Source organism: Colias croceus, chromosome 12 (genome assembly GCF_905220415.1).
Source record: "Colias croceus chromosome 12, ilColCroc2.1".
NCBI lineage: Eukaryota > Metazoa > Arthropoda > Insecta > Lepidoptera > Pieridae > Colias > Colias croceus.
In genome coordinates this window covers 6903142-6928532 of record NC_059548.1, presented here as the reverse complement: position 1 = coordinate 6928532, position 25391 = coordinate 6903142, and the positions used below count along the sequence as shown (strand labels likewise).

Here is a 25391-nt window from a genome sequence, read left to right as displayed (position 1 = left end):
TTATTTTGAACTAAAAACCCTTATTTTTATTCTCACATCATTCAAACATTACCTATTTCATTATACTATCTAATATTTACCTATTTTGACCTTGTTACTTCATATTAGTTTGTGAAAATATCTTAGAACCAAAGTTAAATACATTTTGAGATGTTTAATATGGTGACATTTTGTTATGATCAATAAAAGAAAAGTCAAAGGTGGAACATTTTATTAGTAAATAATAATTCACAGATTTGATAAAATAGCGATTGAGCTATAAACATAGGCAGCTTGCTTAGTGCAAAGATGTTGGCACAAAAATAGCTCTAAAATCGATTGTGACAGAAAATGCATCTTTAAAATATTAGCTAGTTATCAAGTGTGTAGCGTGACTATTTTAAATAGTTTGTTTAACCAAGCCAGTTGCTGGGCTTTCGGCGCTAAGCAAGCTGCCAATATGTATGGCCACGGCCTTAATCAAATATAATATTATTATGACAATGGTGTAGAAGTAAAATTGAAATTAACAAAATTTAAGCTATCCATTGCCTGTTTTACAATTGTGTTATGCTTGCTCTCAGTTGCTAGACTTTGTAGTTTTTCCATGTATTCATCAATGTTGCTTTCTGTTGCTCCAGATGGCCCATCTGTTTTAATAGAAAAAAAAAAAAAAAATAGTTAACTATTATAGTAATTTGTCAGTACATTTCACAAACCACAAGCCAGTTAATTATAACATATAACATAGCTGCTTCAAAGTAATATAAAACACTTGTACATACAACAGGCATGCAGATAAAAATATGGAATTAGGAAAGAGGTCTGTGGATTTTTGGCTTTTAATTATTATATCTGAGTAATTAACAATCATTTTACTGTTTTAAATTATACATGTAAATAGGCAAAGAGCTTACCACTGAGGGGTACAACAGTGGATTGCAATGCTTGAACCAGTGTTGATACTAATGCCTTATGGTGTGCAACAAGTGCTGCTGTTCTTTCAGCTGCAGCAGCTGTTTCTGCACGGAGTCTTGATGTTGCCGCGCTGACTTCTTCAGCATGTCGTTGCAGAATTGCATTCTAGAGAAAATAGTATATTAACAAGTTTATAACATGCATGTTTTTTTTTTAACCTTATAAATTTATAAAGAATAGAAAAAATCCGGGGCGGATGCCTGACCAACTCAGCCACTCGTGACCTGGCAGAGCAATCGAATATTTTATTCTATTCTTTCAGTTTTATGTGTCTGGAGGGACACACCGCGCGCCATCTATTGAGATGATTAACAACCATTTCAACCAATATGAAGCACTTTTCAGTGAATACAATATTGTAACGATGGAACACGACCTTTTTTGTTGAATTTATATTTATAAAGCATTTGAATGCCATAAAACCAAAAAAATATAAAAATTTATATTTATAAAGCATTTGAATGCCATAAAACCAAAAAATATAAATTCAAATGTAACCTTACCTGTTGTTCATAATCTGAATTAGCTTTTCGCAACTGCCTTAGTTCAGACTCACGTAATTTGTTATGTTGTAAAAATTGCTCTGTGAATATTGGTATATCTGTATCACCAAGATCTTCACCCTGGATGAAAAAATTGTTATTGTTACAAAATGTTTGTAAAATGTAGGACATATTATCATTCAATACTATAGTATTGATATGCAGGCCCGAGTATTTAGTGTTAGATTATTTAATTACAACAACAAAAAATTATGAAGTTTCTTACTGAAGCTGGTGTTACACACGGTCTGGGTCTAGGTGGAGTTGGCTGACGTGATGAATTTACTATAGCCACACTGTTAGCTGTTACTGGCATACTGGGCTCTACAGCTTGTGTGGCACCTGTGTAAAAGTTGCATCAAATTATTTGCACATGATTAGCTTCCGTAAATTAATTATGACAAATCATATAATTTGATATATGTATTAAAGATATTTTTATAAGCAAGATGTGTAAAACTTACTTGTATTGTTACTGTTATCATTTATTGTAGCAGCTTGTTTGACTTTTTTTGCACTGACTGGGTCTTTAATATCTATCTGTTGCTTTCTAAATTCCTTATAAGCATCAGTTTTTTTGTACTCAGCCCATTCTTTTATGTATCTGAAATAATATGAGTTGTGGAATAAATTACACCATCTTAATAATATTAGAAATAAAGGATAAAAATAATAAAGTAAGACATAAATTAGAAGTGCAATAACCAGGGCAGAATGGCTTCTTATTTATTTGTGGTCTTTGGTAGCAGTTTGAGAAATGGAAAGTTTAATTTAATCTTATTTCATTACCTTTCTTTATCTTGATCTGCTGCATCTAAATATTGTTGTTTCTCTTCAGTAGGTAATTTACTCCATTCACTAGCCAATTGACGAGTCAATTCTGCAAAACCAAGCTCTGGTTGTTCAGCTCTTAATTGATCTCGGCGTTCATTCAGAAATCTTACATATCCTAGAAAAGATTGAAATAAATTCATTCGTGTTTATCAGAAAAGACGACTAAACCAAAAAAAATAGCTAACCAGTTAAAGGTGGTCGAGGGGCAGTCACATCACGAGGTACTTTTGGTTTCCGTTTTTTAGGCTTTTTATTTGCTTTATGAGTATTGTCCTTGGTCACTGTATTATTAGCGACATCAGATTCAGTGCCATTTGTAGAGATAGAAGCTAAATTTGTAGGATTTACATCTGTTTTCCCATTAGATGGTTTTTGTGTGTTTTCTTCGTTTTGATTTGGTTTTATTTCTGTACTTTGCGATGCTTCGGTTTCCATATTAGTGTGCAATGTTTAATATTTATAGTATTGACGGAGAAAATAAGCAGTACTAGGAAAATTGATAAATTACATTTCATTCGTGCAATTAATAATACTTAAATAGAACATGTTTAGCACATGTATATACTAATACTGAAGATCTTTATTCTTTTGGCAATTTGCGAATTTCGGAAAGTAGGTCTCACAGAACACTAGTACCAAACTAGTACTCCTAGGAAGACTCCTAGCCGCTAGGTCTCCTATATATGTAATAAATCGTCATTTGATGACAGATTATTGAATGTGTTCAGTTGATTGCACAGAGTACTTTTTTATATATATGTTGATTGATGCGATTATGACATTCCCCCCTATTCCCCCATTTAAAATAATTTTACATAGGTAACTAGCATTAACTCAAACTGTCTGTATAAATTATTAATTACGTAATCGCTACATTATCGCTCACGCACTACACTATCTGTACAAAAATATGTAGTTTCTAAAAAATAATAAGATTAGTCATTAGACTTATTTTAAATTCCCTGAAAGATAGGAGAGATTTTGTGTTGGCAAACCTTTTTTCAGACCCACGCCCTTTTAACAATGTCAACCAATTGCCAAAAGATGCATGTCATAAACGCCAGTCGTCACTCGTCAACTGACATGAGACTGTGAGATGTTCTGTGCTGTGAGACATCACCGGCCGCGGCGGGGCGTGGCGTCGGGCCAACGCAATGACTTGAGCGTTTTCACATTGTCCGGTCCGATATCGGATATCGGGCGCCGATAGCCGATATCCGATATCGGAGGCTAAGTAAAATGTAGTCTGTGTGAAAAGAGAATAGGCGTGGCGTAAAATGGAACTAACGATATGATTTTTACATGGCAGCCCAATCCAGCCGTCTGTCAAACGTCAAACTTGATTTCGTGTCGATACAGCTTTGTTTGTTGTAACGTTTTCCAGTGAATTTTGATTATTAATCATGTCGAAAAGAGGTAAAACCATACACAGTTCAACAAGGGAATTAATATATAATATTATTCGCTTTTGCCAAAGCGAAAAAGCGCCAAAACATACCATTATTGACCTAAACGCAGTCACGAAACGTGTGGCAGCTATGACCGGTATGTAACAGTTTTTCTTTATGTTTTCTAGTCTCCTAGGTAACCATCGATCCCTGAGATCTCGAAATGTATATAAATTAAAAGTAATTCATTAAATATGTGATGATCTAAATGAATAAATGTTTGTTTTGTTTCAATCAATGTTTTTGGTAGCAGGTATAAAGAGTTTTGATACTTTTCATTTATAAAGTGTTTAGACTTATTTAAGATTATTTTTTCCAGGCTTAAATAGAGGTACAATATCTAAAATAAAAAAAGAAGGTTCTACAAATAACGGCGTGTGGTGCACACCAGGGAAAAAACGTAAAGGAAGACCAAAACTCATTCTTGATGATTTTGATAAGTGCGTCATCCGTAACAAAATTCGTGAATTTTATGCTGTGAGGAAGGAGGTACCGACTTTGAGGAAGCTACATCGTGTGTTAAAGGAAGACATAAACTATTGCGGTGGAATCAGTAGTCTCAGTGGTATTTTAAAAGAGCTGGGTTACAAATATAAAAAATGTGAGTCAAAACGAAAAGTTCTCATTGAAAGACATGATATTGTGGTCTGGCGAGCTAAATATTTGCGAACAATGAAGCGCTTGAGGGAAACTGGAAAACCAGTTGTATATATAGATGAAACATATATACATACTGCACATGAAGTCAATAAATGTTGGCAGGGTCCCGGTGAACCTGGAGTTTCAAAAGCAATTTCTCTTGGTGAACGATATATTATAGTTCATGCAGGTAGCAGGGAAGGATTTGTTGAAAATTGTTTACTTGCATATAAAACTAAAAGTATTTCAGCTGATTACCATCACGACATGAATCGAGAGAATTTTACCAAGTGGGCAAAAGAAAAGCTTTTGCCAAACCTGTCTCAACCGTCTGTCATTGTGCTAGATAATGCATCCTATCATAGTACACGCATAAATAAGCCTCCAAATAGCAGCGACAAGAAAGACACTTTGAAAAAATGGTTGGAAGACAATGGAATAGAATATCCAGATAACGCACTGAAACCTGAACTTCTAAGTTTAGTAAAAAGGAACAAAAAAGAACCAGTATTTGAAATCAATCAAATATTTGAGGAACATGGTCATACTGTTTTGAGGTTACCCCCATACCACTGTGACCTTAACGCCATTGAAATGATATGGAGCCTTGTGAAAAGACAAGTAGCATCAAAGAATGTGAACATATCAGCAAAAGACCTATTACCAATTATAAATGAATGCTTCAAAAATATTACTGCAGAACATTGGCGAAAAGAGTGTGATCATGTGATACATGTAGAACAATAATATTGGGAACAAGACCATTTAATTGAAGATATGCAAGAGATCATCATAAATGTTACAGACTCGAGCACATCAAGTTCTGAAGAAGATAATTCTGTGGATCTATCCATTAGTTCCAAAGATAGTTCAGTCATGTCCGGCATTGAATATTTAGAATCAGACTTTAGTTATGGTTCTGATCAGGGAGCCAATGAATAAATATAAATATAGATTTAAAAAAAAATTTTAGTTTTATTCCTTATACCTACTGAAATCTTGAAAAAAGACCCTTTACTTATTTCCCTTAATACATAACATATTATAATCTTAATACATACAATACATCAAAACAATTATTACGACAGTCGTTGAAAATATTATATTCTTTACAAAACCTTAAAATATCAAAATATTACAATCACACTATAATGACATAACAGTGTTGTCAACATCATTAACACGGATATTAATCACAGAGGCGCCCTCAAATCTTAGGACGGTTCTCTTTTCACACAGACTCTACCTGTCTTTCACATTGTCCGGTCCGATATCGGATATCGGAGCCAACACCGATATTCCCGTGAACTATCGGACGATAATGTTCAGTGTTACCAACTCAATTTTCGAAAAGGTAGTATACCAACAGCAAAAAAAGCACTAGTTTGTGTATTTTCAGTCATTTCTAGGCGCTAAATGTAAAAAAAATCCTTTCATTTACTTTAAAGCTTTTTATTAAGAAAACATTCATTTAAGTATTTAAAGGCATTAAAAATACTATTTTTACGGGAGCTATTTTAATACCGTCCTATAATATACGGCAATTGGCTGAACTGAAGTAAACAAAAATATATTGCGTTCTTAAATTCAACCGTATCTTCGAAATATTAGTGTCTTTTATCTTTATTTACTCATTCTGCCTCGCTCCTCCTCCTACTTGGACTACTGTTGTGCTGTAAGCTGTTTATTGTATTGTTGTCATTGAGTCACAGATTTAGTGCTTTGTTTTAGCGCCGCCGATATCAAACCTGTATAATAAATAGCACATCTAAATAATATTAAGTAATTAATAATATCAAATCTTTTTTATATTTTACTTTTCCAGCTGTTTTTGAAGTCGGTTTCTTTTTTGTAGTTATTTTTACTGTATGTACAACTACGATCTATCAGTTGAATTTTTTTTAAATCAAACTCTTTTTATTGAAAAGAAAATTTACAATACGGCAATTTTGTTTAGTTTTCTCTAAAATTTCAGAATTAGAATGCGGCGACCTTACATTTTGTCAAGAACGCGCGGCGACTTTTGAGCTTGTTTGGCTTGTTTACTATTTTGGTTGTCATGGCTCGTATGCTTAGGGCGTATTCAGAAAGAAAGCTTGAAACTTATAAGCGCTTATAAGTGCTTATCGGCGCTTATCAGCGCTGGTAACCCGCGTTGGAAAATATATGAACATGCGCCGATAAGCGCTGATCGGCGCCGACAAGTTCCAACAAGTTTCAACAAACTTGTCGGCGCCGATCAGCGCTTATCGGCGCATGTTCATACATTTTCCTGCGCGGGTTACCAGCGCCGATAAGCGCCGATAAGCGCTTATAAGCGCTTATAAGTTTCAAGCTTTCTTTCTGAATACGCCCTTAGATTATATGGCTATATTATTATTAGTCTGTGGTACTACGTAGATAATTTACTGTTCTGTGGTAGATAACAGCACCTACATTTGTAAATGTAATTTGAATTTATATTTGCCAGTTTCGTCGCTTTAATACTGAGTTGAATTTTATTTTATTTTATTTATAACAGTCGTACATGATTTAATATAAAAAAAATCTAAAATTCACTACGACCACACAACATGTTCTATTATTAAAAAAAGAAAAACAGCATATAAAAAAACAAGCCTCACAATGAAATTGAATATTGAAACTAGATTCTGACTCTGCAGAGGGTACAAATCCAAACTCCGCAGTCAGCAGATTAAACCGGTTTGAAAAACATAGTTTATTTATTACTATTTATTTTATTTAAAAAAGTTTATTTTTTGTAACATAAATGCATCCACTGTTTTTTTTAATTCTCCATATATCTACTTTTCCAGTTTCTGGCAACACTCATGATATCGGGACGATATTATCGGATAATGTGAAAGGGCAAATTGTGTCCGATATCGGATATCGGCTATCGGCTTCCGATATCCGATATCGGACCGGAAAATGTGAAAACGCTCTAAAGGAATTCCTTATTCATTGGGCCAACGTCGGGCGTTCTCTTAACAGCAGAAATAACAGATTAATAATATGTATGAATGAGATCTTAAAAGCTAAACACTGAAAAATTTTTAGAACGAAGTTCCATAAAGCGCATACTAACGCAAACTTGATGGGGAGCTAGTGTATTTTTTTTTATACCCAGAATTAAAAAAAAATTATTTATAAAAAAACTAAAGGGGACCTAACGAAAAAATTGTGGGACCTTAAAGGACCTAACGGAGACCTATCGATCAAGGTAATTTTTGACCCAAAATTCCATTGATGGGGTAAGACACAGTAAGACACGGAAATAGACCCAAAGTTAAAGCGCATGCGGCCTGTGCGTGTTTCTCTTCTGTCTATCTTCCTCTCTCATATAGAAAGCAAGTCACATAATTTAATAACTTCGTTCCATATGGATTTCCCTTGACCCCTGACTCCTCTCAAGTTTCATTTATCTTATGTTTTATGCATCTATTGGGCGGGAATGATACAGATAATCGACTACCATCGATCATGAATGCACTTAGTTCATGCCCTAGAGGCTATAAGTTAGAACCACGTTAGAACAGATAAATCTAGCTAACTTGCTACATGCGATTACCCTTTTATAAATTAATTGGCAACTGAATTAAGTCGACTTAATTTAGTGTAGTGTCGCATTGATTAAGATCAGGTAAACAATTTTATATTAGCTGTTCTAAATTCTAGGGCATGAACCTTTATTAATCTGTGGCACCACTTGGAGCACAGACTTGCAGGCAGCTGGCAGCAGCCAGCAGCTGACATTTGACATTGACGTAATTTTATGAAATGTGAAATTTATCAAATAAAAACTGGAAATTGCAATGATATTGATAAATGCTTAATACAAGAAAAATAAAAACTGATTTAAGACATACTTAAACTACATTAAACTATGAAAAATTCTTGATACATAGTTTTATTCACAAACATATTTTGCATTTACTTCCAATTGTATCTAAGTAATACAATAATTCTTAAAGTTTAAAGTATTTTGAGTATGTATTATTATGAGATAAATATTAATATAATTTAATACAATCATGGTGAGTTTGTGTTAAGAAATTTAAGTATTTTGTTTACATCTCAATTTAATATTCAGTAGGTAGATTATAATTAACCTGTATGATAAATATTTCCCTTTTGTAGAGTGATATTGAAATCAACGAGGCTCTTGCCTCGTTGGAGTTGGTTATGTCAGAATTCAACGCTCCAACGACAAGCAACTTCAGGAAAAGGGAGATTGAAGTTATGTTAGAAAACTTTTTCAACAATAGGGATTCATGGAAACATTGTTTATTGTTTTTTCAAAAATCGCAGAATCACTATGTTCTCATGTTTATACTGAATACCCTAGAGGCAAGTAGAACTATTGACTTTCAATTTTCTTTTATAACATAACACATTTCACAATACTTAGAACAAACTAACATACGAGCGAAAAGTGAAAAGAGTTAACAACATTACTGACTAAACGTAAACTAAACTAAGCTAAAATTAGCTGACTTCAAACGGAAGTTAGTTTAAATATTATGTATTCTAAGGCACAATATAATTTGTAATTTTGAAACACTGATGTGAATGTTTAATTTTTAAGTTATTGCATAGCTTCTATCGCGGGCCTTGAGCGCGAGGACCGAATTGAGAAATACTGTAACGAAAAAATCCCACGCTCCCCACTCCGACGGGCGGAGGTGTGGCTTGAAGGCATAGCATGCAATAGATAACCGCAGCATTCCCTGAGTGCCACACATCGTTTTTTTTTCTGTATTAATATTTACTAATAATGGTGAAAGAAACTCAATCACATTGCCAAGTATTGCATTGTTATATACTTACTAATTACTATATACTGTTGTATTTAATATATTTAGTATTTACCTACAATAAATTAATAAAATCAGTGGGGCATAATCTGGGAAAAATATATAAGCAAATAGAATCATTCATGTACATAGTGTGATAGACAATTGCATGAAGCAGCTTGGTTATAGCAAAAATGCAAAATACAAATATTTTCATTACCGTCAATTTTTTTTTAATGTGTTTATTTGTTTATATGTGTCTTGAGTCTAACTTATATCATTATTTTTCAGAATATAATAAACAGACAATGGTTTCATTTAACGGACAATGAGAAAGTGCAGATACGACAAACATTAATATATGAGTTAATGGCTAAACATGAGGTTATGTTGTATTTTATACGAAATAAGTTAGCTGCACTCATTGTTGCTATAGCTCGTAATGATTGGCCACATCTCTATCCGGACTTTTTCAATAATATTGTAGAGGTATGAAATTTGCATCTCTTATAAGTCAATGTCACATTTGTATGCATTTCAATTTTTGTATTATACAAATTAAAAAATAAATAAATTGGGTATGAGAGAAAATTACACTTTTTTAGACCCCATTTTCCTTTATTAATGTAGTCACACTTAACAATACCCGCTGTAATGCATAAATAGCAAATATTTTATGGTTGGCTCATAATATCTTCAAAATAATGTTTAAAAGGCTAATTTCTTGTTATGTATAAGGTAAGAAACATATTCTATACTCATTAATATTATAAGTTTAATATTAATCTTTACAGTTATTAAAATGTGATGGACGACGTTGCATTGTGGGATTAGTTCTAGCACAGACAGCTAGTGAAGAACTGGGTGCTGCTCGGGACACTGGCGTGCTATTGCCATCGGCACGACGTAACCAGTTGGAACGGTTAATGCTTAAAGGGATGCCACAAATGCTGGCAGCATTAAGCAGTAAGTTCATTTGGAAACTTGAAAATATCCTTGCTAATGTAATGTTGATATTAATTGAGATTAGAATAAAAAAATGTAGTTAAATTGTGAAATATTATTCTAAATTTTGCCAGGTATTTTGGAAAAGAATGCACAGAAAGAGGGACAGTCTAATCCCCCACCATCACCAACTGGGGGGATGCCACAAACCTCAGCATTGCCTGATTTATTGGCTAATGCTCATGATGTACAAGCTACAGATAAGTGAGTATATTATACTTATTATTTACATGGTATAACATTGATTGAATATAAAAAGGTCATATTTATATATATTCACAGTTTTACATGGCTTGACTAATATATGTAACTTGATTTCTGTTTTCAGAACCTTAAATATGGAAATAGTAGTGAAGACTCTTACTACACTTCAACATTTATTTTCTTGGTTGCCTTTGTCCTCTCATGTTCCACCTTCTCTTGTTACAACTGTATTTTACTGGGGAAGTGTCGCCACACAATCACAGGTTTGTATTTATTTTAATTTGTTTCAAATTCTTTTGATTTAAGACATGTTTAATGATTAATACTTCAATAGAACTAATGGATTCAAGTTTTTTTTTAATAATTAAGGTAGGACTCAGTAGTATGTTCTCAGGATTACGGGCGACAGAGATAGATATTGAACTTAGTGTAGATGTATTTGTTTAAAGCTTTTTTCTGTGTGGCTTAATAACACAAAAATAAGTCTTTTCAGAATTTTCGATTGGCTAAACCGATTATTATAAATCTTTTTAGAAATTAAAGACTTTTTAACGGATTTTAAACGCGATTTATTCATTCTATTATTTTCCCGACGTTTCGAACACTTTACAGCGAGCGTGGTCACGGGGAGACTGAGATGTTGTACGTCTTGATGGTCATTCAAAAATTGTTATTTGTGAACTACCTCCACCTATTCCTCCGTAGTTGGTATCTGGAGTATTTTTCCGGATGTTGGCAGTATTGGCTGATCGTGTCTTCTAGTCTTTTGGTACGTTTGACATGGGATTTTAAATTCTTAATAACAGGATCCCAGGTGTTAGAAAGTTTCAAACCATCTTCTCTATTGAAATTTGGATGTTTTTTAATTTCAATAGCCTCGCGCACAAGTCTTGGAAAAAATTTATTTTCTCTGGCAAGGATTTGTGGTTGGTCAAATCTTATGAAGTGGTTGTTGTCCAGTGTGTGTTCACATACCGCAGACTTCTTGTGACGCCGATGCTTGATATCCGCAATGTGCTCCTTCAGTCGGTTAGCAATGCTTCTTTTTGTTTGGCCGATGTATGAGAGACCACAGTCACAGTCTAACTTGTACACGCCTGCATCTTGTAGAGGAATATTACTTTTAATTGGTCTCAAGAATTGGTTTATCTTCTTATGCGGCTTATATATAGTTTTAATTGAAGCTCGTCTTAGGATTCTTCCAATTCTGTCAGTAACTCCCTTTACATATGGTAGGTAGGCCGGTTGTCTTTCAACTGTGTGTGGCTTCGTTCGACTCCTGTGATGCTGTGGAGGCGCCTGCAGCTTGTTGTTACGTAGTACTCGCTTGACATGCTGCAGTTCCCCGCTGAGGTGGGCAGCATCACAGAGGTGGCGGGCTCTCTGAAACAAAGATTTACCGACAGAAGCTAGTTGGCAAGGGTGGTGGTGAGATTCACCATTGAGGTACCTATCAGTATGAGTGACTTTCCTATACACTGTATGGTTGAGCATGCCATCCCGTCCCCTCATTATTAAAATGTCAAGAAAGGCTAGACGGTTGTTAGTTTCTAACTCCATAGTAAATTGGATGTTTTTATGTATGGAGTTAAGATGTTCTAAAAATGCAGGTATATGTTCAGTAGGGAGTATTGTGAAGGTGTCATCTACATAGCGTTTATACAGTCTCGGTTTGACTGGTGCTGTGGCCAAGGCTCTCTCCTCGAAGTCTTCCATAAAAATATCAGCGACAACGGGTGATACTGGAGAGCCCATGGCCACCCCATCAACCTGCATGTAAAATTCACCATTCCACAATAAATAGCCAGATGTTAGGCAATGTTCTAAGATCTCTGCATATTCTAATGGCATATTGTGTTCACCTAACCTTTTCTTAACAATATTGATGCAATCAGTCACCGGGAGATTAGTAAAAAGAGACTGCACATCAAAGCTAACCATAGTTTCATTGTTTGCGATATTTAGGTCTTTTAATATCTCAACAAAATGGTATGAGTCCTTAACATAAGCACTGGTGTTACCTCTGAGGGGAGCGAGCACCCTAGACATGTGTTGTGATAGTTTTTGAGTGGGTGTATCAATTTGACTCACAATAGGTCTTAATGGAGTATTAGTTTTGTGTATTTTAGGTAAGCCATACATCTTAGGAGGTTTCACGCAAGATGGAATAAGATACTTAGTGTCAAGATTTAATGTCGTTTTGTGTTTATTTATAAGGTCAGTTGTTTGTTTCATTACCTTATTTGTTGGGTCCTTGTCGACTTTTTTGTAGGTGTTTTCGTCCGACAGTATTTCCGACATTTTGTTGTTGTAATCTGACGTATCCATTATAACCGTTGCGTTTCCTTTGTCAACGGTTATAATGGATACGTCAGATTACAACAACAAAATGTCGGAAATACTGTCGGACGAAAACACCTACAAAAAAGTCGACAAGGACCCAACAAATAAGGTAATGAAACAAACAACTGACCTTATAAATAAACACAAAACGACATTAAATCTTGACACTAAGTATCTTATTCCATCTTGCGTGAAACCTCCTAAGATGTATGGCTTACCTAAAATACACAAAACTAATACTCCATTAAGACCTATTGTGAGTCAAATTGATACACCCACTCAAAAACTATCACAACACATGTCTAGGGTGCTCGCTCCCCTCAGAGGTAACACCAGTGCTTATGTTAAGGACTCATACCATTTTGTTGAGATATTAAAAGACCTAAATATCGCAAACAATGAAACTATGGTTAGCTTTGATGTGCAGTCTCTTTTTACTAATCTCCCGGTGACTGATTGCATCAATATTGTTAAGAAAAGGTTAGGTGAACACAATATGCCATTAGAATATGCAGAGATCTTAGAACATTGCCTAACATCTGGCTATTTATTGTGGAATGGTGAATTTTACATGCAGGTTGATGGGGTGGCCATGGGCTCTCCAGTATCACCCGTTGTCGCTGATATTTTTATGGAAGACTTCGAGGAGAGAGCCTTGGCCACAGCACCAGTCAAACCGAGACTGTATAAACGCTATGTAGATGACACCTTCACAATACTCCCTACTGAACATATACCTGCATTTTTAGAACATCTTAACTCCATACATAAAAACATCCAATTTACTATGGAGTTAGAAACTAACAACCGTCTAGCCTTTCTTGACATTTTAATAATGAGGGGACGGGATGGCATGCTCAACCATACAGTGTATAGGAAAGTCACTCATACTGATAGGTACCTCAATGGTGAATCTCACCACCACCCTTGCCAACTAGCTTCTGTCGGTAAATCTTTGTTTCAGAGAGCCCGCCACCTCTGTGATGCTGCCCACCTCAGCGGGGAACTGCAGCATGTCAAGCGAGTACTACGTAACAACAAGCTGCAGGCGCCTCCACAGCATCACAGGAGTCGAACGAAGCCACACACAGTTGAAAGACAACCGGCCTACCTACCATATGTAAAGGGAGTTACTGACAGAATTGGAAGAATCCTAAGACGAGCTTCAATTAAAACTATATATAAGCCGCATAAGAAGATAAACCAATTCTTGAGACCAATTAAAAGTAATATTCCTCTACAAGATGCAGGCGTGTACAAGTTAGACTGTGACTGTGGTCTCTCATACATCGGCCAAACAAAAAGAAGCATTGCTAACCGACTGAAGGAGCACATTGCGGATATCAAGCATCGGCGTCACAAGAAGTCTGCGGTATGTGAACACACACTGGACAACAACCACTTCATAAGATTTGACCAACCACAAATCCTTGCCAGAGAAAATAAATTTTTTCCAAGACTTGTGCGCGAGGCTATTGAAATTAAAAAACATCCAAATTTCAATAGAGAAGATGGTTTGAAACTTTCTAACACCTGGGATCCTGTTATTAAGAATTTAAAATCCCATGTCAAACGTACCAAAAGACTAGAAGACACGATCAGCCAATACTGCCAACATCCGGAAAAATACTCCAGATACCAACTACGGAGGAATAGGTGGAGGTAGTTCACAAATAACAATTTTTGAATGACCATCAAGACGTACAACATCTCAGTCTCCCCGTGACCACGCTCGCTGTAAAGTGTTCGAAACGTCGGGAAAATAATAGAATGAATAAATCGCGTTTAAAATCCGTTAAAAAGTCTTTAATTTCTAAATGTATAATACTCGCGTAAAATCAAACCCTAGAAAATACTATAAATCTTTTTTTTTATATTTGAAAGCCGGTAACAATTGATAGGTGGTTTATATTTTTTGTAAAAAAATAATAATCTTTATAATATGTGTAGAGTCTGGAAGCGGCGCTGGCGGGTCTCGGGGGTGTGTGCGAGCTGCTGTACCGGCGGTACGCGCCGCCGTCGTCCGCCGCGACCGCGCTGCGCCTGCACCACTGCGCGCTGCGCCTGCTGCGCCACCTCACGCACCACGCGCACCACATGCACCGCGCGCAACACGAGTCAGTTTACAAATTCAATATTTTTAAACGATATAGGTCCAATTTTTCAATCCTTGGTTAAAACTTACACGTCCAATTAATACTTTATTATATATTTATACGCGATAATATTAAAATGTCACCTATAAGCTGACAAATATGGATTTTTGAAATGGTAGTTTAATACGTTATTCGACGAATAAGTTTTAACTAAGGCTGGTTGCAGAGCTAGACCGACCGTCAGAGCGTACGTCAGTCGCGCTTGTCATATGTATGGAAATTCATAAAACCTTTCATAGCTAGACCGACCATACGCACGCGTATTGTCATGCGCATTAGTGTAAAGTTATACAATTGTTGATGCGTATCGTCAGGACCGACGGTACGCACTGACGGTCGGTCTAGCTCTGCAACCAGCGTAAGGATTGTAAAATCAGCCCTCATTCATAATATTATTATGCCGACGTTTCACACACTTTGCAGCGACCGTGGTAACGGGGAGATATGATTATGAGTCAGTTACCGCACTATTATATTCTTGATTCTTCTCTTTCATGCTATCCCTTTAAACTTAAACTTAATTGATTTGTGTAAATTATTATTCTCACTATTATCTTATCGAATCTTTTCGTCATGCTATCCTTTATATCTTGAACATCATTGATTTGTGTAATTTATTCTTATTGTTAAGTATGGAAAGAATGTAGGAATAAGCAGCAAGACGAGATTTATGTTTTTCCCTTAGAATACTAAACCTTAGGATACATAATCCTAAAAAAATTCCAATACAGATATCATGTAGAGTGGTAATCCTATAACATATTACATTAATTACTCATTTTTTTTTTCTTTTACAGTTACCTAAATAAATTAGCAGAGTTTTTGAAGTTGTTTGTATCATTGCATTTCAAGAGACTTGAAGCTGAACCTGAATTTGATGCTATTGAATTCCTTTCTTATTTATTCCAATTTACATTCCAGGTAAATATTCACTTTTATCTAATGATAATAATAACAACTAAGTAAATGATTTGTTACGTCATAGTATTAAAATCAATTTATTATTTAATTTTCAGGTGCCAACATGTGCTACATTTATTAGTTGTTTAGATATTTGGTTACAATTTATTGATGTGTTGAAACCAGAAGATACGGCTAAGTATGCATACCTCTCTTTTCCAATACTAAATTTTATAAAGTAATAATAAATCATCATAATTATTTTTTATTAAATATTAGGTACTGGGAAGCCCTACAAGCGCTTGTTAATGGCATTCTTAATAAAATTCAGTTTCAACATAACAAGGCCCAATTGCAACAACTGGATAACGATGTATGCGACGATGACGTAAGTAAAATGGCGCTTTATCCGTTTTTTTGTGAGTGCGTGGACTTTGATATTATACAAGGATTAGGTATTTATAATGTTTCTACAATTTTTTAGGGTGAAACTGAATGGCAGACATTCCTTAAACATTGCATAGAATGTATTGCAAGGGTAGCTGACTTAGCACCCCTGGAAGTTTTTACTGCCGTGGTGAGTATTATATTATAAAATATGTTATGTATATTTTTATGTTATCATAATAAACAGCACATATATAATAAACAGGACATTAATTGAGAAAGTAGACGGTCCATTCCTTAAGTGGTGGGCAAATTTACATTGTTCGCAATATAATTATGATAATGGATAATTTTTAATGGTTTTAACTTTTAAGCTTGTTTTTTTAATTGTATGAATTTAATTTGTATGGAATGTAATTTTGTAATACGTATTACTAACATAGTTTCTAATATTAATGTATACTAACACAACTATGAATGAATATCTGGAAATAAAATATTATTTATTATAATTCTTTTTGACTTAATTCTTATTTTAAAAATTCTTTTAACTTCATTCTCACGTATATTTATGTGTTTGTCCAGATGGAGCGCTGGCAAGGATTAGCGGGGGTCCACGCCCGCGCCGTTGGGCGAGCACCGGGTGTAGCGGCCCCGGGACCGACGGACGGGGACCGCTTGTTGGCGGCCCTGTTGGATCTAGCTACACTGACCAGGTTGTTGGGCCGGTTGGCGCCCGCGTTGCTAAGTGGTAAGTGTTGTTTTTGGGTAATCTTTTTTGTTTTAAGAGTCTTTCTTTCTTGAACAGAATAGCATATTCAATTATGACTTAAAACCCAGGCTAATACACAAAGGCACACAAATCCTCATCACTGGATAATAAATATATAAGTTGTAGGTATATGCAAGTTAAAAAAAAAAATACAGTCATTAGGCAGAAAATAAAATTTAATTCTGTTTTTTATATTATAATATTAAAAAATTGACAAAGATAATTTAAAAGAGTAACTATCGCTATTCCTGCGAAAAGGTGTGTATAGTTTGAATAAACCAATATGTTCGTCTATTTATATCTTTGAATTATACACAGAAACGGAGAGCGGTGGTGGCGAGGGTGCGGGGGCGAGCGCGGGGAGCGCGGCGAGCGCGGCGGGCGCGGCGCTGGTGGAGCGGTGCGCGGGCGCGCTGGCGGGCGCCGCGCTCACCCGCCCGCACCGCACCGCCGCGCCCGCGCACGCCAACGCGCACGTCATGCTGTGAGCGATGCTTGCCATTGTTTAATACAAGCATTTGTATTATTCAAGTGAAACTTCTTTATCGGGGTTGGAAAAAAATTTAGTGTAACATTTTTTCGTTACGCGTGACATTTTTCCGTTACGCGCCATCTTTTTCTTATCCCTACCACGCGTGATTCGACGTATTTCTGTAAAGTTGCATATTATAGTAAATTATTTTTTGAAAAATAAGGTCATAAAGAAGTTTCACTTCTTACGTGTGTAGGTACACTAGTACACGCACACATTTTTTATTCAATTCATTTAATGCTTAGTTTTCTAGTACTAAAGTAATAGGTACTTAAATCGAACAAAATGATCATAATATAATTTTCTCAACAGTTTCTCAAATACTGTGCATAAATTTAAAAAGGAACTGCTCTCGATTGAACCATTACCAAATACCAAATCCCACGTGATCAGATGTAGATATATCATAACATTAATTGGTTCTTTTGCCATGTAAAATTGGATAAAATATATATATTTTTTACCTAATCTGCTGTTAGCTGCAGACTGTGTGTCTTGGATTTAATGTTGTGTTTGTTAGCGGTGGTTGCCTATAATTATGACAGCACTAAGGGCGGCCGTAAACTAACCGCTTCAAGCAGTTGAGACCGATGGCTTGAACATTCGGCCACCAGTGATCCCGCCAGAGCAATGAATCCCACCTTGTGATCGATTATTTGAATTATTTAAAAAATCATATTAGTAAAGCTTTTGAATGCTATTAAACTAATATATCTAATTCAACGAAAAAAAAAAAATCATTATACATACTTAGTATTCCGTTAAATACGTAGATCGTGGTACATATACAAAATCAAAACTGATTAATTTTTTTTCAGCCATGCCGAGATGTTCGCATGCATGGGTGCGTGGTGTTGCTACGCAAATGACTGTGGTGTACCAGCACAGACTATGGAGGGACTTTTCACATCAGCTATACCATTTTTAATTCCTCATGAAGTTCCAGTATGTATAGGGACATGTAATGTGTAATTTTTCTAATTGCAAGTTTTTTATGAGCAAAGAAAATTAAATGTGAATATTTATTTCAGGAACCACCCTTATTATGCCACGCGGCAGCGCATTTATTACTTAGCTTGTCGAAGAATGTAAAATTTTCCCGAGACCCAATCACTTTATTAGGGGACCTCTATCATCACGCTGAAAGATCACTCCACTATTTGGAATCTAAGGTACTTTAATAAGCAAAAAATAAATTATTTCATTTACTTTAACATATTTTTTTTAAGAAGAAAGTTTTCCAAAATTTCTTTTAGAAATTTTTAAGTCATATGATAGTCAGCAGTTAGTCATTAGAGTAAAAAAAAAAGTTATTTTCATTGCCATTATATGGCAATCATAATATGTACCGAAAACAACTGTCTCAGTAAAAATTATACAAACACCAGACAGCAGCAGTAGTCCGCGAAGCACTAGTCTCGATGTCGCTATCCCGCGGGCCGGGCGCGGGCGGGGAAGCGGCCCGAGCACTCATAGCAGCGTGGGCGGGCGCACTCACTACCGCTGGGCCGAAACAAGCATTGCCCCCGCTAACGGACCTGCTGCACGCGTTCGCGGGAGCGCCTACTAATTCTAAAAAAGTGAGTTTATACAACGGATACAATTTATTTCAAGAAATATGTACATTATTAAAAAGTTATGAAACAATAAAGAAACAATAGTTTGAATTGATAAAATCTTCTTAAAAATATTAATTCGATTTTCTTTCATTATTACAATAAATTACACTTGATTAGAAAAAAAAAACCTACTTTCATAAAGTGAGGCGTTTAAATTTACAATATGTATTACAGATTATAGCAGAAGGCATACAATGGGCTGCTGAGAGCTCGTTGCGCATGTTGTGTGAGCCGGCCTACTCGAACGCGGAGTCAGAGATAACAGATTTCTTCCTAGCTCTCTTCACCGCGCTGTTACCGCAACTTGGGAATTTCGCATACACTGCCATTGAAGTGTTCTTGGAGGTTGCACAAAAGTATGTATTGTGTTTTTGAATCTTTGAACTTGGCTTTTAAACCAATTTTTTATTCGTAGACGAGTCGACTCTGTTCTAGTATTTTTGTGGATGTAATAAACATGCTTAGATTTATACATATTCATACCTATTGTAATAAACCATCTAAGTATAAAAACATCAATGATCGTTATGCGTTTTTACATATTTATGTTATTGCCATTTAATAAATCCTTTTTGCATTTCAATAACGGTTTATTATTTTTCATAAAATTTAAATGCAAACATTATTAATTTGGTTTGAATTCATCCGATTCTTAGATGGATCGCATAGTTTTAATAAGATGGCAATGGCATGTGTTTACATAGTCGTATGTTTGTTCAGGGAGACGGGCGACAGCGAAGTGAGCCTGGAGCGGCTGGTGGAGTGCGTGCGGCTGGGCGTGGAGGCGGGCGGCGCGGGCGTGCGGGTCAGTGCTGTGCTCGCGCTGCTGCACCACCGCGTGCTGCCGCAAGCCGCGCCGCACGCGCCCGCGCTCGCACGAGCTGCGCACCGCCTGCTCGCTAGGTGACATACACGCCGCAGATTATACAAAAAACACAAAACTACAGATTATATTTTAGTTTTTCAATAATTTAACATAATGTTTGGGATTTACTCATTTTAATCACAGTTGACAGATATGTACTACGTACATACAGTTAGGAAACAAAGCCCCCCCCCCCCCCCCATGAAATTATGACGTATAGCTATAGGGCTGTTACTTTTTGATATTTAACCGACTTGAAAAATAAAGGAGAAGGTTATCAATTCGGCCTGTATATTTCTGTTTGCTTTTTTTCACAGTTGATTTTGTGGTAATTTGGAGATTAAAACCCGTTAAAATACAAAAATGGTGTAGCCTAAATATGAATTTACAAGAAGAAACAATCCGAATTAATACAGCTTGTGAATACGTTTTTATCAGTGCTATATTTCGAAATCTAGTTTTGTTATGGACGCCGAAGGCTATTTAATGTACCAAAATTATTTATAATGCTTGATATTTCTATTATACATATATTCAATAATTATTTTAAACCAGAATTTACAATACTTGTATGTAGGTATACCTACTAAATTATTTTTAAAACGATTAATTAAATTAAATTAAAAAACACAAAATATGCAAAAATAAATTAAAATTATTATTATACGAGCATAGAACCTCTACCTTTTTGTTTAAGGAAGAAAAAGAAAATAGTTTGACAGGCTTAGTGCTTGACAAAGTGGAGACGCCACGTATCGATAAAAATACAATAATTATAATATCTATCTTTTTCTTCCCTAATATTTACGTAATTATGCACATAAATTTAAACAAGATTTTTTTAAGGTTTCCTTTTTTTATATTTTCGTGCTCTTAAGAGATTGCGTAAAAATAGATGCGACCTTTAAACAGACTGGACTCCTAATAGTGACTATTTGTAGCTATCATTTTGGTAGAAAATATGTCAACTTAATTTAAAACTCATGCTGCCATATCTATAGAAATTAAAAAATAGTCTCTTTTTAACTTGTAGTCAGATACGGTATTTACAAATATATTTATTGAAAGGGCTACAAACTGAAACAATCGATATTTATTTAATGTGAATTGTCATCACTTTAAACTTTTTTCCATACTATATTCAAAATCTATGGATGTGTCACCCGCTACTATCGATAGCGTGTTTTCGAGGGTATTGAGGGGGCCTCAATACCCTCGAAAACACGCTTGATGGGGGGGGAGCCATTTCGAACATTTTGTATGAAGTTTCCTTACTGTATGTATCTGTATATTGTGCTTTAATTGAGTGTGTAAAGAATAATGTAAGAGATATTTAAATTACTCAATTTATTTTGTTAGGACTAAATTGACTTTAACTCAAATTCTCAAGTAGAACTCACTGTACGGCATAAGACAAAATAATATAATTGCTATACATCCTTGAAAAACGTCTTTCGCCGCAGAACGTGACGTACGAGCCTAACTGAATGCCTATGAAAAAATGTATGTGCGGTGCGCTGGAATAAGTGTTCACTTCAAAGAGCAATATGACATAGAAGTGTGTATTTGAGAGGTGTGTATGTGCGCAGCGTGCTGGTGCACCGGTGGCGCTACTTCTTCCCGCACAAGGTGTCGGCGGGCGAGGGCGCGCGGCGGCTGGACGAGCTGCGCGGCGCGCTGGCGGCGCTGGGCCGCGCGCTGCTGCTGCCCGACATCGAGCTGCTGCGCATCAACATCGCCACGCTCGACCTGCTCAACACCAAGTGGAAGCTCTTCCACAAGGTGCACACTACACACTACGCGTACACGCGATACAATCGTTCGATATTAATAGATTGATACACTTTTTTGTGTGTGGCGGTGTTGATAAGCGTCACTTAATTATCATATAGACCGGGAGATACTGACACAAAATTTCGAGTCATTTTTAACAGGATGGCGGTTCTACAGGGGTCTTAGTACGCAATGACAAAAAGAAAAATGATGGTGTGAACGCTGGTACCGGCGGCTTAGTCGCGTGGGCGTTAGTCGAACTCGTCGGAAAAATAGCGAAAGTCAAACGATTTGTAACACAAAAATTTTAGAATTTACCGATAGCCCATAAAAAAGAAGCCATACCGACGCGAATGTGTTGATTTAAATAAAACAATTATTCAACCATTTGTATCAGGCTAACTTTTGCCCAGGTAACCATCGTCGTGCAGCCATTTACGAAAATCGCCATGCCATACTTTTCGGACGATTCCAAATGGTCGCCATACCGCCGAAAATCTGCAAATAATTTTTATTTCGCCAAACTTTTTGTACCAGTATTGCATTTGGATTTTTGGAGAGTATTTGATAAAATGTGACCATTATTATATTTGCCATACTTCTAGTAGGGGAAAAAGTGCTGTCATACTTGAAAAATTAATTTAGTATTAATTTATATAAGTGAAGATTTCCAACACCTAGATCTTTGAAATTTTGTATTTATATTCGTTGATCCTCAAACTTACAGGAAAAATAAGTGCCATACTGTTACAAATCGTTTGACTTTCGCTATTTTCCGACGAGTTCGACTAACGCCCACGCGACTAAGCCGCCGGTACCAGCGTTCACACCATCGTTTTTCTTTTTGTCATTGCGTACTAAGACCCCTGTAGAACCGCCATCCTGTTACAAATGACTCGAAATTTTGTGTCAGTATCTCCCGGTCTAATATATATTCTGGGTTTTTATTATTTTGCTGTTATGTAATTGCATAAGGATACTTTGTAATCCCATTCAAGAATCGCGAGCAGGATCTATATCAAATATGTTTATAATAAACTAGCGGTCTGCCCCGGCTTCGCGCGTGGTACATGTTTACGTTTTCTCTTCATAAGAGTCGTCCTCGTAATTCAAGGAATATTATAAAAAAAAATTAACGAAATCGGTTAAGCCGTTCTCAAGTTATGCGCTTACCAACACATTTTGGGATTCATTTTTATATATAAGATCAGCTTTCCGCCCGCATTGTCAATATCCTTTCGAGATACAAGCACGATATTGAAAACAGAATATAAATTGCAATAGTTTTTGAGTCTCTAACGAACGAACATATAGACAGACATACGAGTGTACATTTTTTCACCAACCAACGTAATTTTTTCACATTTTTTCACCAACGTCATTTGTATGTGGATGAGAAATGACTGCATTACTTATATAACAGGCGGTGTTCCGCGCGGAGTTCCTGTGCGAGTTCCTGTCGGTGCTGGTGGCGGGCGCGTGCGAGGGCGGTGCGCGGGCTCTACTGCGCGACGAGGCGCTGGGCTGCGCGCACGCGATGGCCACGCTCGACTTCACGGCCTTCCGCCTCGCCTTCCTGCCGCGCTTCCTCGCCTCGCTCGACCTCGCGCCGCACCACGCCGCGCACCTCGCTGACTTCCCGCCCGATACGGTACGGCTTTGCTACTCTATTGTCTACGCCCAAGCTAACTACAGTGCCACAAACTTAACTGACCCGGTGGCAAAAACTGGAACTACCTGCCGCTATTTTGAAATGTCACATGTTCACAGACTTTTCATACGGAATATTTTTTTTTAATAAAAAGAAATCGACATCAGTGACACCGTCACCGGGTCAGATAAGTTTGTGGCACTATATATCCGTAACATATCTTATACGCTATTCTATAGTCTATAGTCTAAACCCTTTATTGATGATACACGGTACTCTAGTTCACATCCACACTCTACTGAAAAACTTAAGGCACCAATATTGTCATCATATATCCAAGTTTAGTTATATTTTTCAGATCAAACAAGGTAGCAAAAACAAAAGGTATACTTTTGCCACTTAAAAAAATGATTAAATTTATTTAAGTTTTGTCTTGTTTCAGGATCTGCCGACGTTCACGCAAAACATTATCCGTTTGATGAACGACGTGAACTGTTATAGAGCTTACAAATCGCTGCCTATTCCCGTGATAGACGCCTAGAAATTCGCGCAATATACACTGGTGCTGTGATATGGTCGTTATGTTTGGCATTATATATGGAAATTAAATATTGTTATTCATTGGTCTTATCCAAAAACAAAACATATTTAGTAGAAAATTGGGTGAAATAAATAAATCGGTTTTTAAACGATGGAATTTTGTGTAATTTTACGTACCTATACTTGTAGCTTGTACGAAGTGTTAAAATATTTTACTAGTCAAGTACTTTATAAGATAAATATAATTGTCTTTTATTCAAATTAATATTTTTGTTTTTTTTTCCTAATGGAGTGATCTTTTTGTAAAAACCATTTCACAAATAACTATTTACCTACGCATTTGTTAACACAGCCACCATCTTCCAGTAAGTGCATTAAATAAAAATACATTTTATATCTATTGTAGTTTTAGCCCATTTATATACCTTGTATATAAGATAACTCTTATGTTTGTATTCCGCTAATTTTCCTAGTAATTTAGTAAGTGGTATGTTATCCATAATGTTTTAAGTAGTTTACATGTTTGCCAAATCTTAGCAAATAAGTGTTAATATCGTTTTTTAAAGCAAGTCAAACTCGTAAATATGTGTGAATGGAGAAATACAGTTCATTTGCATTTAAATTATCGTCGTCGGTATTCTTTTGTTGGTATATGGTACGGTTTTTGACGTGAAAACGTCTTATAATTCGATAAAGCCGGCTGCACGCACGAAAAATCATGACTCATGCGGCGTTACCTCGCTCTGAGGCGTTCCATGTAAGGCTTGAAGTGCAAGCGAGAGCGCGGAACGAGCGACAAAGAAGCACAATCGGCCTTAAGACGTTGTCACGTTCAACTATCGTCAGTAAACCGACTTTACAGACTACCAATTTTTATTTTGTTTGGTGCTTATGAAAATCAGTCATTGGTCTTGGAGTAAGTGGACACATAATGAGATTTGGCAAATATGTAAACTTATAATTAGAATTATTGTGCATTTACTGTTTTACATGGTGCAATAAGAAATTTTTTAGTACAATGACAACACTGCATTAATAATACATCATAATAGCAATGCAGGGGACCAATTTTAATCTGAAGATTAGTCTATGGAAGTTAGATCTAGATTGATTTGAATAGTTTAAGTGTATTATTGGATGGTGACTGTTATTCTTATTGCTTATATTTTGTATCAGATTGGGTGACTTACTAGATTACGTAATGTAATGTACTTTTAATTTAGAAATAAAGAGGATGCTCATTTAATTGCTGTTTTATTGAAACCCTATGACTAGTGATACAGATTTAATTTCATAAAATAGTAGTACCTAATCAGTATCACAATTATGAGGATTATAAAATAATTTATAATACAGGATAACAGTCCATTATCATATTTCTGTGGACATCTTAATATATATAAATCTCGTGTCACAATGTTTGTCCTC

General features: G+C 35.9%; 5 protein-coding genes across 5 annotated transcripts; 3 read left to right on the top strand and 2 right to left on the bottom strand.

Annotated features, from left to right (window-relative positions):
• Positions 1-194: 194 nt before the first annotated feature.
• Positions 195-3080, bottom strand: LOC123696427 (high mobility group protein 20A). The gene is made up of 7 exons (XM_045642585.1): positions 2519-3080; positions 2289-2448; positions 1964-2103; positions 1726-1841; positions 1461-1580; positions 897-1062; positions 195-629 (listed from the first exon to the last, which is right to left on the bottom strand). The coding sequence occupies exons 1-7, from the start codon at positions 2766-2768 to the stop codon at positions 475-477; spliced, it is 1107 nt and encodes a 368-aa protein (XP_045498541.1). The 5' UTR covers positions 2769-3080; the 3' UTR covers positions 195-474.
• A 791-nt stretch (positions 3081-3871) lies between these two features.
• On the top strand, positions 3872-5167 carry LOC123696231. Its single transcript, XM_045642304.1, has 2 exons — positions 3872-3878; positions 4101-5167. Exons 1-2 carry the CDS (start codon positions 3872-3874, stop codon positions 5165-5167), a joined length of 1074 nt encoding a protein of 357 aa, XP_045498260.1.
• Positions 5168-8153: 2986 nt separating this feature from the next.
• LOC123696417 (exportin-6) lies at positions 8154-24228 on the top strand. Its single transcript, XM_045642574.1, has 21 exons — positions 8154-8457; positions 8561-8770; positions 9508-9705; positions 10011-10182; positions 10296-10425; positions 10550-10688; positions 14719-14885; positions 15722-15845; positions 15941-16023; positions 16104-16212; positions 16309-16401; positions 16797-16962; positions 17302-17467; positions 18334-18460; positions 18547-18687; positions 18904-19095; positions 19309-19490; positions 19855-20037; positions 21589-21781; positions 23196-23423; positions 23866-24228. The coding sequence occupies exons 1-21, from the start codon at positions 8455-8457 to the stop codon at positions 23962-23964; spliced, it is 3105 nt and encodes a 1034-aa protein (XP_045498530.1). The 5' UTR covers positions 8154-8454; the 3' UTR covers positions 23965-24228.
• Positions 10986-12772, bottom strand: LOC123696411. Its single transcript, XM_045642569.1, has one exon. It carries the CDS (start codon positions 12751-12753, stop codon positions 11107-11109), a length of 1647 nt encoding a protein of 548 aa, XP_045498525.1. The 5' UTR covers positions 12754-12772; the 3' UTR covers positions 10986-11106.
• On the top strand, positions 12782-14561 carry LOC123696412. Its single transcript, XM_045642570.1, has one exon. It carries the CDS (start codon positions 12788-12790, stop codon positions 14432-14434), a length of 1647 nt encoding a protein of 548 aa, XP_045498526.1. The 5' UTR covers positions 12782-12787; the 3' UTR covers positions 14435-14561.
• Positions 24229-25391: the final 1163 nt, after the last annotated feature.

Bases quoted from the DNA above. Each gene is read 5' to 3' on its own strand.
- LOC123696427 (XM_045642585.1), bottom strand. From the start codon at position 2,768: ATGGAAACCGAAGCATCGCAAAGTACAGAAATAAAACCAAATCAAAAC. The intron at 2,104-2,288 runs GTAATGAAATAA...ATATTATTTCAG, and splicing joins GCAGATCAAGATAAAGAAAG to ATACATAAAAGAATGGGCTG. The intron at 630-896 runs GTAAGCTCTTTG...CTATTAAAACAG, and splicing joins CACTGTTGTACCCCTCAGTG to ATGGGCCATCTGGAGCAACA.
- LOC123696411 (XM_045642569.1), bottom strand. From the start codon at position 12,753: ATGGATACGTCAGATTACAACAACAAAATGTCGGAAATACTGTCGGAC.
- LOC123696417 (XM_045642574.1), top strand. The intron at 16,963-17,301 runs GTAAGTGTTGTT...AATTATACACAG, and splicing joins GGCGCCCGCGTTGCTAAGTG to AAACGGAGAGCGGTGGTGGC. The intron at 18,688-18,903 runs GTACTTTAATAA...TACAAACACCAG, and splicing joins TCCACTATTTGGAATCTAAG to ACAGCAGCAGTAGTCCGCGA.
- LOC123696412 (XM_045642570.1), top strand. From the start codon at position 12,788: ATGGATACGTCAGATTACAACAACAAAATGTCGGAAATACTGTCGGAC.